A 16,775-nucleotide genomic window follows, 5' to 3' on the forward strand; every position below is an offset into this window, starting at 1 on the left:
GCGATGACGTGTACAGCACGTACGACGGGACTAGAAATTCGACGTCCAATACACTGCAATGCAACCTTCGGCCGTGTAAATCCTTTCCGAGCATGCACCATACTTAGTCCGTTCAACTTGCCTACTCACGAGCGGACTGTCCGCTGAAACCAAAGTTGGACGGACTGTATTACGGAAATTCCTGAAAGACTTAGTCCGCCAGACTGTCCGCTGAAAAAGTCCGCTGAAGCCCACACACAAGCGGACTGTCCGCTGAAACACGTTTCAGCGGACTAAGTTGGACGGACAATCCTCTCGTGTGTACGCGGCCTTACTCTAATGAACCAAAAGTGGAGACATTGGGGGTTATTTACAAAAGGCAAATCCACTTTGCACTACAAGTGCAAAGAGCACTTGAAATTGCACTGCAAGTGCACTTGGAAGTGCAGCCACTGTAAATCTCTTTAACGAGGGGAAGCTCTGCTGATTTTATCATCCAATCATGTGCAAGCTAAAATGCTGTTTTTTATTTTCCTTGCATTTCCCCCTCGGATCTACAGCGACTGCACTTCCAAGTACACTTTCAGTGCAATTTCAAGTGCATTTTGCACTTGTAGTTTGCACTTGTAGTGCAAAATGAATTTGCCTTTCATAAATAACCCCCATTGCCCGAGCAGCCAATTAACCACTTCAATACAGGGCATTTTCACCCCCTTCCTGCCCAGCCCAATTTCTAGTTTTCAGTGCTGTCGCATTTTGAATGACACTTGTGCAGTCATGCAACACTGTATCCAAATTAAATTTATTTCATTTTTTTCCCCACAAATAGAGCTTTCTTTTGGGGGTATTTGATCACCTCTGTGGTTTTTATTTTTTGCACTATAAACAAAAGAAGAGTGACAAATTTGAAAAAAACACAATATTTTTTTACTTTTTGCTATAATAAATATCCCAATAAAAAAATAAAAAAAAATAAAGTGTTTTCCTCAGTTCAGACCAATATGTATTCTTCTACATATTTTGGTAAGAAAAATAACAATAAGCGTATATTGATTGGTTTGCACAAAAGTTTACAAAATAGGGATAAATTTATGGCATTTTTATTATTAAACTTTTTTATTACTAGTAATTGCGGCGATCTGCAATTTCTATTGTGACTGTAACATTGCGGCGGACACATCAAACACTTTTGACACTATTTTGGGACCATTCCCATTTATACAGCGATCAGTGCTATACAAATGCATTGATTACTGTATAAATGTCACTGGCAGGGAAGGGGTTAACACTAGGGGGTGATCAAGGGGATAAATGTGTGTCCTAGGGAGTGTTTCTAACTGTGGGGGGAGGGGACTTACAAAGGGAGGAGACCAATCAGTGTTCCTCTGTGTAGGGGAACATACGATTGGTCTCCTCTCCCCCGACATGACGTGGATGTGTGTGTTTACTCTGTTACCGGCAATCACAGATGCCAGGTGGACATCGCGGCCACTGGGCACGCGCACCAGCTCCCGAGTGACGTGGCGGGAAGCCCAGGACGTTATATGACGCCCGCCCAGGATGGGAGATCCCTCCTGTGGATGTGATTTGACTATGGGTATGAAATTATTAAAGTATATCTAATCCCAAAAATAAGTATATATTACATTGCAGTTTACCAATCCTTAGATGTGCATTAATTGTCTTTTTTGTTTCTTTTTTCTCTTTATATTCACCTGGTGATTTGAGTAGTAACACACTTCTTGTTTTAGAGTGGCTACACACACATCTCCACTGTAACTATTGAGAGAGTAAAGCGGCCACCCTTGGACAGCAAATATACAGTATCTCACAAAAGTGAGTACACCCCTCACATTTTTATAAATATTTTATTATATATTTTCATGTGACAAGACTGAAAAGAAATGACACTTTGTTATAATGTAAAGTAGTGAGTGTACAGCTTGTATAACAGTGTAAATTTTATGTCCCCTCAAATTAACTCAACACACAGCCATTAATGTTTAAACCGCAGGCAACAAAAGTGAGTACACCCCTAAGTTAAAATGTCCAAATTGGGCCCAATTAGCCATTTTCTCTCCCCAGTGTCATGTGACTTGTTAGTGTTACAAGGTCTCAGGTGTGACTAGGGAGCAGGTTTGTTAAATTTGGTGTTATCGCTCTCACCCTCTCATACTGGTCGCTGGAAGTTCAACATGGCACCTCATGGCAAAGAACTCTCTGAGGATCTGAAAAAAAGAATTGTTGCTCTACATAAAGATGGCCTAGGCTATAAGGAGACCCTAAAACTGAGCAGCAAAACAGTGGCCAAGGCCATACAGCGGTTTAACAGGACAGGTTCCACTCAGAACAGGCCTTGCCACGGTCGACCAAAGAAGTTGTGGGCAAGTGCTCAGCGTCATATCCAGAGGTTGTCTTTGGGAAATAGATGTACGAGTCCTGCCAGCATTGCTGCAGAGGTTGAAGTGGTGGGGGGGTCAGCCTGTTAGTGCTCAGACCATACGCCACACACTGCATCAAATTGGTCTACATTGCAGTCGTTCCAGAAGGAAACCACTTCTAAAGATGATGCACAAGAAAGCCCGCAGACAATTTGCTGGAGACAAGCAGACTAAAGGCATGGATTACTGGAACCATGTCCTGTGCTCTGATGAGACCAACATAAACTTATTTGGTTCAGATGGTGTCAAGTGTTTGTGTGGCGGCAACCAGGTGAGGAATACAAAGACAAGTGTGTCTTGGCTACAGTCAAACATGGTGGTGGGATTGTCATGGTCTGGAGCTTCATGAGTGCTGCCGGAACTGGGGTTCATTGAGGGAACCTTGAATACCAACATGTACTGTGACATACTGAAGCAGAGCATGATCCCCTCCCTTCGGAGACTGGGCCGTAGAGCAGTATTCCAACATGATAATGACCCCAAACACACCTTCAAGTTGACCATTGGTTTGCTAAAGAAGCTGAGGGTAAAAGTGATGGACTGGCCAAGCATGTCTCCAGACTTAAACCCTATTGAGCATCTGTGAGGTATCCTCAAATGGAAGGTGGAGGAGCGCAAGGTCTCTAACATCCACCAGCTCTGTGATGTCATCATGGAGGAGTGGAAGAGGACTCCAGTGGCAACCTGTGAAGCTCTGGTGAACTCCATGCCCAAAAAGGTTAAAGCAGTGCTGGAAAATAATGGTGGACACACAAAATATTGACACTTTGGGCCAAATTTGGACATTTTCAGCTAGGAGTGTACTCACTTTTCTTGCCAGTGATTTAGACATTAATGGCTGTGTGTTGAGTTATTTTGAGGGGGCGGCAAATTTACACTGTTATACAAGGTGTACACTCACTACTTTACATTGTAACAAAGTGTCATTTCTTCAGTGTTGTCATATGAAAAGATGCGATAAAATATTTACAAAAATGGGAGGGGTGTACTCACTTTTGTGAGATACTGTATATATAGTGCGGGAGCCTTTATTACATAATCACCATTGGACAGCAGAATTGTCAACCTAGGGAGAGGGTAGTGGTACGTGGACTAGTAGATTTACATGGAATTTACATAAGTGACTACCAAGTTAAAGCCCAACTCCAGCTAACACTTTTTAAACAATTACAGAAACAATTTTGGGATCAAGGTTTAAACTATCTAAATAAAAGCTGACCAATGTAAGCATCCCCGTTAGTGTTAAAGTGGAACTAAATTGAAAAAAAAAAAAAATGCAAGCAAAAAGCTAGATGATGGTTGATGTCCTCCAGCCGGCAAGTGTGACAGTCTCTTTCTGACTTCTAATGCAGACTGTGAAAAGCTTACAGTGTGCAATGAAATCAGAGTAAGCAATCTCAGTAAAGGAGAAGAGCATGTATAACAGTGCAAAAAGGCACAGTTGGAGTTCCGCTTTAAATGCTTTTTTATGTTTACCTGGAGTGTGCCTCTATTTGGACAGCGTGCTAATATCAGGCCTGTCTATAGAAAACCCAAAAAGCCAAATGGGGGGATATGTTTAGCAGCAAGCTATGGCCCAAACCAATCAATAAAATATATTTAGCCTGTTGATACCAGGCTAACCTTTTCAGATGGTCATCAGGACTGACTGTTTTTCCTCCAAGACAATGCTTATTTCATGCAGTCTATGGCCGTCAGTATAGTATGTCACCGGAGGCAGTGTATACAGTAAAGGCTCAGTGCAGCAGTACAAACCTGTACATGGATTACATGATCAAGTAATTTCATTTCAAATTTTAATGTTACAGAAATCCATATTTCTCATATCACACGCACATAACAACATTTCATCTTTCAGGTTGCACAAAGATCAGACTACGCATCTACTAAATAGCAGCAGGAATCTAGTTGATTGTCATAGGGAACGCAAGGACTTTCCATTCAGATAGACACTTTCATAGGAGGCCAAAGTTATTTTTCTATATACTACTGTATTGCTGTGCCTGTAGCAGGGGTGGACATGTTACCTTGTTCACACGGGCTTCAGCTTGTATCAGAGCAATGTGTATAGAAAGCTTTCACAAAGTATTTGCAGAGCTTGCAACAAGTTTTGTTTAAGCCCTTTCAATATTCCTATTGTACAAGTTTCTGAAAAGTATGGCTCTTAAAATGGTGGGTGCTGTAGTGATTACCAGTTGGGTCCTGGAAACATCAAGCCAGTGTACATATGCGCCAGTGCACCATGGATCAACCATTCCGTCCAAAAGCTTTCTTTTATTGGGAGATCACATCACAGAAATAAGTGCAACGTTTCGTAGCCACGCAGGGCCCCTTCATCAGGCATGTGATGAGATGCCTGATGAAGGGACACTGCGTGGCTTTGAAACGTTGCACTTATTTCAGTAAATGTGATCTCTCAATAAAAGAAACCTTTTGGATGGAATTGTTGATCCATGGTGTACTGGCGAATATGTACACTTGTTTAAGCCGTTATCTCCAGTTTGGGCATTAGGGCTTGTTTAAACGTAGGACCAGGGGCAGTAAAAGCAAACACTTGAGCGGTGGTTTTACCACCCTTATGAACAAGGACATGCAGCCACTCAGAACTGTATACATGCTGAGATTGCAATGCTTTGCTTCACAGCCATAGAAAACATTAAAGGCAATACCACCACTGGAAGGGACTGATTCAAGTCAATGGGGTTGCTATGCAACCACCATTTACGTATGCATGCGGGACTGACACATGCAAATTAGCCACTTGGATGGCAGTTACAAAAAGTCTCCTAAAAATGCAATCCCCGGGATGCTGCCTGTAGCAGCAGGCAGCATCCCGGTATACACTAGAAAGTCGTAATGTATATGTACGTTTGGCAGTCTTTAAGAGGTTTTAAACAATGAATGAAAAATAGAAATAAATACGGTTACTATCGCTGAAAGCCTATTGAAACCTGCTAGTTGCTTGTGTATCAGCACTCCTGTTAAGAACTTTGTTTAAACTGGAACTGAAGAGTTCTGTAAAGGCTTCAACAAAGTTGCTTGAAGCTTGCCAAAAACTTCACAAATGGTTCGTAATAGCATATGCTGTACACACTGCTCTTTTACAACTATAGCCATAGCAGCCTTCAGAATTACATTTCTATGACCTGATATAAATATACAAAATTCTGATTGGCTGTTACTGTTAACAGATCTTTGAACATCTTCAGTCTCCCTAATGAAAAACATAGCTCTGGTTATTATGGAGACACCCATGGATCTTGACTTGAGTGGACACCAACTGAAGAACAATTTTCAAATGGGGACGATTCCTTTATCCAATTGTAGAGACATTTAGTTGAGGTTGATTAAGCATCATGCAGTCCAGAAGTTAGCTAAACACCAGTTAGGGTTCTTCGGTGTCATTTAGTGCGCCTAATTTAAAGCACAGAAACCAACACCTGCTTTCCATGGCGGCACTTCTTGAGTGTAAACAAGTTCGCTCCATCTGTATCTGTATTTTCAGGTGTGTTCATAGTTGGTAGGCAAGGACTGGAGTTGAGGAACATCAATCTATCAGCTGATGACCAAGAGGCAGAAACCTAACATGAGAGCCACTAGAAGACGTACATAGCTGCCACTGATCTGGTTACTAGATCCCTGGCTGCCACTATTGCAGTTGTTGGAGAAGCAGCATTGGATGTTGACACCAGCAGCTTTGGAGCCACCTTGCAGTGCCCGGTCACAGAATGACTTGAAGGTGCAGGACTTCATCACTCCACCTGCACAAAACACAAGGCAGTACAGTGATATACATTTTAATACTGGATTAAGGCTTAGATTCACACAGATATTTAAGAAATAAATACTACTACTTGTGCATTAAAAATATTACATGAATTTGACTTAGGCCGGCCATATGAATCTAACCACTAATGGGTAGGCTGAATGTACCAAGTTGATCAGCTTGGGTACAGCCAGCCTGCCAGATTCTCTTGCAATTATCACAAGTGGCTGCTATAGCCACTCACAATAATCACTGTCTTCTCCGCCGGGAGAAGACAATTGCTAAATCCCCTATCAACACTGTCTGTGTATGGCCTGCCTAAGTACACATCTCTTGTAATTTTCTGTACTGTATAACAAACTGGGAGAGGAAGGGAAAGCACTAAGAGTTAATTAGGTATGCTGCATGCAAATGTTGTGCTAAGAGGCAAGCTTACAGGAGGAGAGAGCAGAATGAGCAGAGAGGAGACCTCATCATTCACCTGCTGTTCCTTCATTGTCTAATCACAGGCTGAGGCGGGGAGGTGACCAGGCTTTACTACTTAAATGCAGCAGAAAAAAGTGTAGCACCCTCTAGTTAGGTAGGTGCTAGAGTGAGGATTTTCCTAGAGAGTAGACAGGCCGAGCTGATGACTAGGCCTGTTTGTTTTCATTCTGGGCTGGGAGTAGCTCAGGGTAGTAGCTGGTGACTCACGAACAGCATCATTAAGACCCCCTTCTTCTTTCCAGAGCTAACTAGAAAGATCTGGAAAGAGAGGAGGAGAGGAGAGGTGGAGCTGTCTGGGGTATTCTAAGGAGCCCTGACCAATCCCAATCCTGAAATGGCAGAGGGCAGACCTCCTTAAATATTTAAGGGTCAGCTCAGCTGGGGTGGAGTTGACGGGAGGAAGAGCTGGAGTGAGAGAGTGTGGAGGCTGTCGAGGCCCATAGGAAGCTCCCAAGTCTGGGGAGGGTGACCCCGGGCTGGGACTCGGGTGCATCAAGAAGTGAAGAGATCCTAAAAGGAGAGGCACATGAGAGAGCAAAGAGAGCCACACTCGGAATTGCATTGCAGAATCCTGGTGCAGGTTACTTACTTTGTCCCCAGGAGCCTGCAATAACCCCCCCCCCCCCCCCCCCGCTGCGTCTGCAGGTTGTGTCTTCCGCCCAGTGCCTCTGTGTGCCAGGCTCCGTTCCCTGCAAACGTCGCAACACACGGGGGGAACAGCCCAGCGGCAAATTCAAAAAATAGAAAATTCATAACACATACAGTACACTGTAATCTTATATTACATTACTGTATGAAATCATTTCACATCCGTTTTGTCCCTAGTGCTTTGTCCAATGCCCTGCATGCAGTTTTATATTATATGTACTGTTCTTTCTGCTTGGAAACTTGAGATTCTCCATAGCAACCAAAAAGTGTCCTTTTACCTCTAAAGTGGTTTTAAACCAGCTAGAGAACAGCAATAGAACATTAGAACACTTGCAGAATTAAGCAATAGTGAATCGTGGGGAAATTCATTTTATTATATATTTTTTTGAAAAAATTATTTATAGTTATTTATTATATTATAAATTTTTATGATTTTGTCCTTCAAACTTTATCATACCCGGGATGTCTACTAGACTCTGGTTTGGGCAGATTTAAGTGTGTTATTGCTAAGAATTACAGGCCTACAATATAAAACGCCAAATTTCTATGCAGAACAATTGTACCGCTTTGGGACGCAAAAATCTAACATAATCATACCGCCAGGGTGGCTACAGAAGTCTCACTTAAATTTTCATTTATGCGTTATATTACCCAAGGGAAAAAAGACATGTAGTATTTTGTCCCATCTTCCTTTGTGCTGTCTAAAGCTGGCCAAACACTGAGCAAATTTTATTTGGTTCCTGATGACGTGGCCATAATTCACTTTGTGGGTGGTCATTCTCCCCTGTGACATCCTGGGGCGGCCTGGTGGACATGTGTCATCTTACAGCTGCTGTAACTACTAAGATACAGCCACTGTTCGGGTATTCTGACATCCCCAGGCCCTCTGTCAGAATACAATAGTCGGCACTGCACATTCATCCATCTGCACTGTTTAGCATGAATGGATCAAATGAATGGCATCTCAAACGTGCGATTTGTCATTCACATCTCGGCGCTTTGAAATCGTGGACAAAATCACAGCAAATCTGCCCGCGATTCAAAACACTGAGGAGTGAAAGTCTAAAAAATAGAACACTTAAAAGATCTGTTTGCAAAGCAGCACAAATGTTTTTAAAATATCAGCTCTCATCCTGGCGGCTTGATAGTCCGTGGTTATCTAGCACAGGCCAGTCTAATGAGCTGGGTGCACATGCTATGGCAATAGTTTCTTCCTGCTGTCATGGATCTCACTGTTCCTATTGCCGGAATTATTGTAATCACTTCCATATTTCAAACATTAAAAAATAAAGAGGTCAGCAGTTTTAGCTGTACTCAGGGACGGGTTATACATTTATAGTAAACCAGATTTTCTTAATAAACATGAAACAGCTCAAAGGGACCTGAAACCACATTTTTTTGGCTGATCCCGGCACACTTCAGTCATCTGTGTACTCCTTTATCACTCAGGGCATACGGTGTGACATCTGCTTGCTGGATTTCCAAACAATGGCTACACTGCTTTAACCACTTCAATACAGGGCACTTAAACACCTTCCTGCCCAGACCAATTTTGAGCTTTCAGCGCTGTCGCACTTTGAATGACAATTGCGCGGTCATGCTACACTGTACCCAAATGAAATTGTTATCATGTTTTTCCCTACAAATAGAGCTTTCTTTTGATGGTATTTGATAACCTCTACGGTTTTTATTTTTTGCTAAACAAATAAAAAAAGACAGAAAATTTTGAAAAAAAATATTTTTTTTGTTTCAGTTTCAAAACTTTGTAAATAAGTACGTTTTCTCCTTCACTGATGAACACTGATGAGGCTGCACTGACGGGCACTGATAAGGTGGCACCGATGGGCACCGATGAGGTGGCCCCAATGAAGTTGCACTGATGAGGTGACATTGATGCACACTGATATGTGGCACTGATAGGTGGCACTGATGGGGGACATGGATGGGCACTGATAGGTGGCACAAATTGGCACTGATAGCTGGCACGGATTAGCATGGATAGGCAGCATGGATGGGCATGGATAGGTGGCACAGATGGGCATGGATGGGCATGATAGGCGGCACGGATAGGCACTGATAGGCGGCACGAATGGGCACTGATAGGCGGCACGGATAAGCACTGATAGGCGGCATTGTATTGTATTATACTGTACTGATGGATGCCAATCAGTGCCAAACAATAATGCATGCCAATCAGTGATGCCCTTTGTGGGAACTGATTGGCATCCATTGTGGGCACTGATTGGCATCCATTGTGGGCACTGACTGGCATCCCTGGTGGTCTAAGGTGGCATACCTGGTGCTGAGCATCCCTGGTGGTCTGGTGGCGTCCCTGGTGGTCCAGTGTGGGCATCCTCAGGGGGGCTATGCTGATAATCGATCAGCACAGACCCCCCCTGTCAGAGGAGCAGCCGATCGTCTCTCCTCTACTCGCGTCTGACAGACGCGAGTGATGAAAAGCCGATCACTAGCTCTTCCTATTTACACTGTGATCAGCCGTGATTGGACACGGCTGATCACGTGGTAAAGAGTCTCCGTCGGAGACTCTTTACCGAGATCATAGTTGCGGGTGTGCACAGAGGCTCAAAATCCTGATCACGTCATATGAACTCCGGTCAGGATTTTGAAACCACTATGCAGCCGTGTTTCTGCTATAGGGCGGGCGGCAAGTGGTTAAAGTCTGACTTCTGCTGCAGCAAAGATAGTCTCAATCCTCCTGCTGCATTCTTTATAAAGTGAAAATCCAGCAAGAGAAGTGAGCCCCATTCTCAATAGGCGCACAACCATATTCCTCCCCCTTGGACTGTCTGAGACATTAAAAAAACTCATTGAGCTCTCCAGTATCAACCAAAACCTAATGCCCCGTACATACGGTTGGATTTTCCGATGGAAAATGTTCGATGGGAGATTTTTTTGGAAATTCCGACCGCGTGTGTAGGCTGCATTGGACAGTTTCCATCGGAATTCGCGTTGCACAAAATTTGAGATCTGGTTCTCAAATTTTCCGACAACAAAATACGTTGGAAATTCCGATCGTGTGTACACAATTCCGAAGCACAAAGTTCTACACATGCTTGGAATCAAGCAGAAGAGCCGCACTGGCTATTGAACTTTCTCGGCTCGTACGTCACCGCGTTCTTGACGTTCGTAGTTTCCGACAACATTGAGTGACCGTGTGTATGCAAGACAAGTCTGAGCCAACATCTATCAGAAAAAAATCCCATGGGTTTTGTTTTCAGAATGTCTGATCACGTGTACGGGGCATAAGAGAACCAAAATCAACCCACAAGTATAAGAGAATGGCCAAAGCAGCACATAAAGGTGACAAAGATGACAATTACTTACTGGGCTGGCCACGTATTATGGCACATGCATCTGAGTCTCTGGGACATTCCAGTGAACCTTGCTGATTACATTCTTCGTCATTAGAACCCACGCAGGAGAAACACTGTAAGCCTTTGCCTAGCAGAAAAGATATATTAGTATAAAATAACTCCACAATCATATATAACAGATATGTAAATCACATAGGTGTCATGAAAATGGCACTCCAAATGGGCAGGGCTGAAAAAATTCCACTTAGTTCTACCTTTCTATGAAATGTTTTTGAGGTAGCTGGAGAGTTGTGTTGGCCATAGTTAATCCTTTCTGGTATCGTTTATTGTCACTTGTAAACTAGAGGTATATCGTATGGCAATGTGCTTACCAAGAAAAAAACTGTCTATAACTACCTATGCATATTTTTTTGTTTTGCTTTGTGAATAGAATCCACCAGGTCTACTATGGCCACCTTCCATCAGGGAGACTTTTTAGCCTTTGTGGGCATCAAGGGGTTGCCTTTTTGCATGTCCCCAGCATATCAGTACTATCTCTACTGATGCTCATCATTACTACCAGTTTGTGACCCTACTATTTGGTATGTGCCCCCATCCCCTCTAGTATTCACTAAGGTACTGGGCCTCATGCTAGCTGTTCTGTTCCACTTTCATGTAATTGTTCTGTTTTGTATTGAACTGCATTAAGGTAGAATTGTTTTGTAGTATGCTGACATCTAGCCACCACAACTTGCATAATAACAAGATTTTGGAATCTTCCCCTGTCCTCTCCTTTTGTTTAGTGCTAGTTATGCCGCGTACATGCGATCGGACAATCCGGCGGACTTAGTCCGGCGGACAAACCGGCGGACTTAGTCCGGCGGACAAACCGGCGGACTTTGCAGCAGAGGACTGCCGGACTTTCCGAATGAGTGGACCTGCCCACACACGACCGGACTTTTCCGGCAGACTAGGTACGGCGGACAAACCGCCAGACTATGGCGGGAGTCCGCCGGACTTTTGAAATGAAATGAAATGAAACGGACTTGCCCACACACGGAGAAAAGTCAGTTAATTTTGAGCACGGCTCCGGGTAGATGGGACTAGTGAAGGAGATCAATGTCGCCGCCTCCATCGACGAGATTGACACGTTGCTAGCCCTATCACCTGGTATGGACTTAAAGGGGAAGTCCTACACCGAAAAAAACGGCGTGGGGTCCCCCCCCAAAGTCCATATCAGACCCTTATCCCAGCACGCAGCTCGTGACCAGAGAGAGTGTCGAGTCAACATCTCTCAACATCTCAAGGAAGAAGAAGAAAAAGAAGAAGAGAAAAAGAGAAGAAGAGAAGGCGGCGGCGGCGAAAGAAGACCGGGCCACCACTAGTAAAAGAGGTGGAAGAAGAAAGTGGAGGCCCGGCAAGAAGAACTGAAGAGGGGGACAAAACCCCTGAAGTCAGAAGAAGAGGCGGCGGCGGCGACAGAAGACTGGGCCACCGCTAGTAAAAGAGCTGGAAGAAGATAGCGGAGGCCCGGCAAGAAGAACCGAAGAGGGGGACAAGACCCCTGAAGAGGGGGACAAGACCCCCCCGAAGTTGGAAGAAGACTCCTGGACGGCGGCAGCGATGACGAAGAAGAAAGCTGGGCTCCTCCGCTAGTAAAAGAGCTAGCAGAAGATAGCAGAGGAGTCAAGCAAGAAGACCTCCCAAGACGGAAGACCACCGGAGCTGTGCAATAAATTATTTTAAAAACATGTGTTGTGTTTTTTTCTTTACACTTTTTTTCCCCAGGTGAATGGGTAGGGGTACATGGTACCCCAATACTCATTCACATAGGGTGGGGGCCGGTATCTGGGGGCCCCCTTATTAAAGGGGCTCCCGGATTCCGATAAGCCCCCCGCCCGCAGACCCCAACAACCAACGGCTCTTGTCCTCATCAACATGGGGATAAGGTGATTTGGGGTGGGGGGCCACAAGGCCCCCCTTCCCCAAAGCACCCCCCATGTTGAGGGCACGAAGCCTGGTACGGCTCAGGAGGGGGGGCGCTCGCTCGTCCCCACCCCCTTTCCTGACCGGCCGGGCTGCGTGCTTGGATAAAGGTCTGATATGGACTTTGCGGGGAACCCTCACGCCGTTTTGTCGGCGTGGGGCTTCCCCTTTAAGTCCATACCAGGTGACGGGGCTAGCAAGGTGTCAATCTAGCCGACATTGACCTCCTTTGCTAGTCCCGTGTACCTGATCGTGTGTATGCAGCATACGTTTTGTCCTAGCTAGACTTTCCCCATGTCTTTCATAGTCCCTCAGTCTGTGTTAAGCCGGCCATAGATGGATCTCTCGGTTCAGCAGGGTCCAGCAAAAATTTGATTAATGTATGGGCAGGCTAGTTTTACTGAATTTGATCCATCAGTTAACTTCAGTACAACCAGCCTGTCGGATTTTTGGAATGTGATTACTGCCAGAGGCTATAGCCGGCAGATAAGGCACTCCCCAGCCCCCTGCCAGCAGAACACAATAGCGTCGTGGGAGGCATTTTCCCATCAAAGCTGGTTTTGCCGATAGGGACATTGAGCAATATTATTTCCTGCAACCATGGAAATTATTATTATTATTATTATTATTTGATTATAAAATCTAATTTTGTATGACTTGCCGTATTCACAGAGACAGGGCTTAGAAAATTCATTGTCTCCTTACACTTCAAAAGACTGGAAAAACATCTAGCTGAAGTAAAACTGCATTGGATTTTACTTTTATGACTTTTTGAAGAGTTAAGCTGCCTGTGGATGGTGCCAATTTAGCAGGTGACAATACTGTCTAGACAGACTGGGTCTAAGGAGGTATGTCAATGCATAACACAGCATTTGAAACAGAACACTAGCTTTGCTATGCTCCCAGAGCACTCCCATTGGAGGATATTTTGACAACCTCCTATTATTGGAATAAGAAGAGAGATTTGGGACTTTATATGAGGCACACTGCCACATATCATAATTAGAGCCAATCAATATAAATATTATTTATTTAGTACACATGGCATACATAACATTGTAACATAGTATAAATAGATAAAATAGCATAATCCATAATAGGTCACATATAGAACTTGTATGTAAAATCTGTAAATATTACATATTAAAATCAAGACAATAAACATAATAATGGACCCAGGGTATGTAAACCAGATTGTGATAGTAACATATAAATATATAAACAATGATGAATTGGTTCATAATAGTATTGTGATGGTGATCAGGTAAGATGGTAAAAGATGGTAAACTGTGATTAACATTAAACTAACATTGCATCATAGGAAAGCTCTACGCGTTTCGTGGTTATTATACCACTCATCAGGAGCAGATGCAGGGCTTTGGGAATGTCTGGAAAAAATTACCAAAAATGAAATAGTAAGAAACAAAAATATAAAGCATAAAAGGAAGAGGGGGAGCAAAAAAGATCCCAACCACTCGTACCTAGTTTTAGTAAATGGGTAAAAATATTGTAAATGGTGAACATGATGGAATATTGCTAGATAAAACATCAAATTAAACAATCTGGTTTACATACCCTAGGTCCATTATGTTGTTTATTGTCTTTAGTTTAATATGTAATATTTACGGATTTTACATATAAGTTCTATATGTGACCTATTATGGATTATGCTATTTTATCTATTTATACTATGTTACAATGTTATGTATGCCATGTGTACTAAATAAATAATGTTTACATTGATTGGCTCTAATTATGTTATGTAGCAGTGTGCCTCGTATAAAGTCCCAAATCTCTCTTCTTATTCCAAATTATCGGGATGGAGGTAAATCGTAGCTATTGCCTCATATAAAGTCCCAACCCCATTTCCTCTTTTTCAATTCAATAGGGATGGAAGCACACTGCTACACCATTTCACCCTCAATACCATCTGTGACTTAACCTAGCTATTATATTTTTATTCCATACAGGGGCCCCACTCTGTTAGTCGGAGTTGGGTAATCACCCGTTGTCCCCGGGAGCTGCGACCCACACCTCGTACTTCCCCTCTCTTGTTTGGGGGCGGGGCAGACTCCTGCTGTGGGTCAATGCCACGCTTGCACGTCATGCAACGCGCGTCAGTTATGACGTTGCAGCGCCGACATGTATATCTATTCTGCATGTACTATGAGGGAGGTTGTTCGTGCCATTATGGTGAGCATCCATTTGTTGCTTAGGTGATGGTCCCGCCCTCCCTCAAGCTGCGTGTCGTTGGTGGATTCCCTCAGTTGATCGGCTGCAATTCACATCTATATGCACCGCGCCATCATCCTTGGTTTGTTCATCTCCCCTTCACTGTTGCACCTCTAATCATTCCTCCTTTTTACCGTTCCAGGTATCTTATACTTTATCACTCATTACACACCTTTCACCTGGCTGTTTCCCACTATACTACCTATTTAACCATTTCATACCCTTTTCGTCACTATACATCAAGCACATTTGGTTCGGGGTTTTTATCCCTCTTTTACAGCCACTTCTTTATCTCACGGGCTATCATGCTTAGTTACCTCAATACAAAATTATTCTCAGTCATACCCTTTGGTCTGATTTATGTTACTTTCACACCTATTTCTCCATCTTACTTGTTTTCTTAACATCCACTTGGTTATGGTTTTCTCTCTCCAGCTTTCAGCTATACCATCAGCTGATCGTTCAATTACCTATCTTTACAGAAATTCTTTGTAATTATCTACATTTTGAATACTATACATTACCTATTATACAGATTACAGCTGAAGTACTAGAGATCCCTTTCTACATGCCTTCCTTCTGGCCTTTGGTGCCGCCGCTGTGACTCAGGGGTATACCACCTCAGTTCCCGGGGATGACGTTTTATCTAGCGATATTCCATTATGGTCACCATTTACAATATTTTTACCCATTTACTACAACTAGGTAAGAGTGGTTGGGATCTTTTTTGCTCCCCCTCTTCCTTTTATGTTTTATATTTTTGTTTCTTGCTATATCATTTTTGGTATTTTTTTCTAGACATTCCCAAAACCCTGCATCTGCTCCTGATGAGTGGTATAATAACCACGAAACGCGTAGAGCTTTCCTATGATGCGACGTCGCAGTTTCCCATGTTTTACCATCTTACCCGATCACCATCACAATACAATTATGAACCAATTCATCATTGTTTATATATTTATATGTTACTATCACAATCTGGTTTACATACCCTAGGTCCATTATTATGTTTATTGTCTTGAGTTTAATATATAATATTTACAGATTTTACAAACAAGTTCTATATGTGACCTATTAAGGATTATGCTATTTTATCTATTTATATGTTACAATGTTATGTATGCCATGTGTACTAAATAAATAATATTCACATTTATTGGCTCTAATTATGTTATGTAGCAGTGTGCCCAGGGGCGGACTGACAACTCATGGGGCCCCCAGGCAATCAGATATTATGGGGCCACACAGTATACACACAGTATACAATCACACAGTATACACATACATGTACACACCGTATACACAGACATGTTTCTATTGGCTGAGAAGGTACTGGAGAGGTGGGGCAGCTATAATCTCAGGATTTTTAGACCAAAAGGATGTCAGTAAGGGACATTTCAGAGACAGATGTAAAAAAAAAACACAGATTTTTACATTCTGTCCCTGGTTTTACTGAGACTGGCAACCCTGATAGGTTTTCCTAGTGGCCCAGGGCCCTCGGGCAGCGCCCGAATGGCCAAATGCTCAGCCCGCCCCTGAGTGTGCCTCATATAAAGTCCCAAATCTCTCTTCTTATTCCAAATTATCGGGATGGAGGTAAATCATAGCTATTGCCTCATATAAAGTCCCAACCCCATTTCCTCTTTTTCAACCTATTCATCCTATTATTAAAGGAAGTCGACACATATTCTTCCCAACAATGAAATGAAGATGGTCCAGACATTTAAAAGGTTTGTTTGGATCCCGATTGTTCTGATTTGATTGTTCCTGTAAAGGGAAACCAGCTTCTCATTTCGCTATTTCTCAGTGGCTCAGACAGATTATTGTGCAAGCTTATGGTCTTAAGGATTGGGTTCTACTCTTTCCTGTTAAAGCTTACTCTAATGCTGCATACACACAACCAGCTTTTTCATCAGAATAAAC

The 16,775-nt window shown here is 43.1% G+C and overlaps 1 protein-coding gene across 1 annotated transcript in view; it reads right to left on the reverse strand.

The window, feature by feature from the left end:
• Positions 1 to 4,837: 4,837 nt before the first annotated feature.
• LOC143930780 (uncharacterized) overlaps positions 4,838 to 16,775 on the reverse strand; it is a 23,653-nt gene continuing 11,715 nt past the window's right edge. The window contains exons 2-3 of the mRNA XM_077455360.1: positions 10,666 to 10,782; positions 4,838 to 6,181 (exon numbers count right to left, since the gene is read on the reverse strand). Coding sequence (XP_077311486.1) covers positions 5,976 to 6,181; positions 10,666 to 10,782 — 323 coding nt within the window. The 3' untranslated portion in view covers positions 4,838 to 5,975. The remainder of the gene's footprint in view (positions 6,182 to 10,665; positions 10,783 to 16,775) is intronic.

This window comes from Lithobates pipiens, unplaced genomic scaffold, assembly GCF_037356315.1.
Source record: "Lithobates pipiens isolate NorthernLeopardFrog02 unplaced genomic scaffold, aLitPip1_a1.2 Scaffold_25, whole genome shotgun sequence".
Lineage (NCBI taxonomy): Eukaryota > Metazoa > Chordata > Amphibia > Anura > Ranidae > Lithobates > Lithobates pipiens.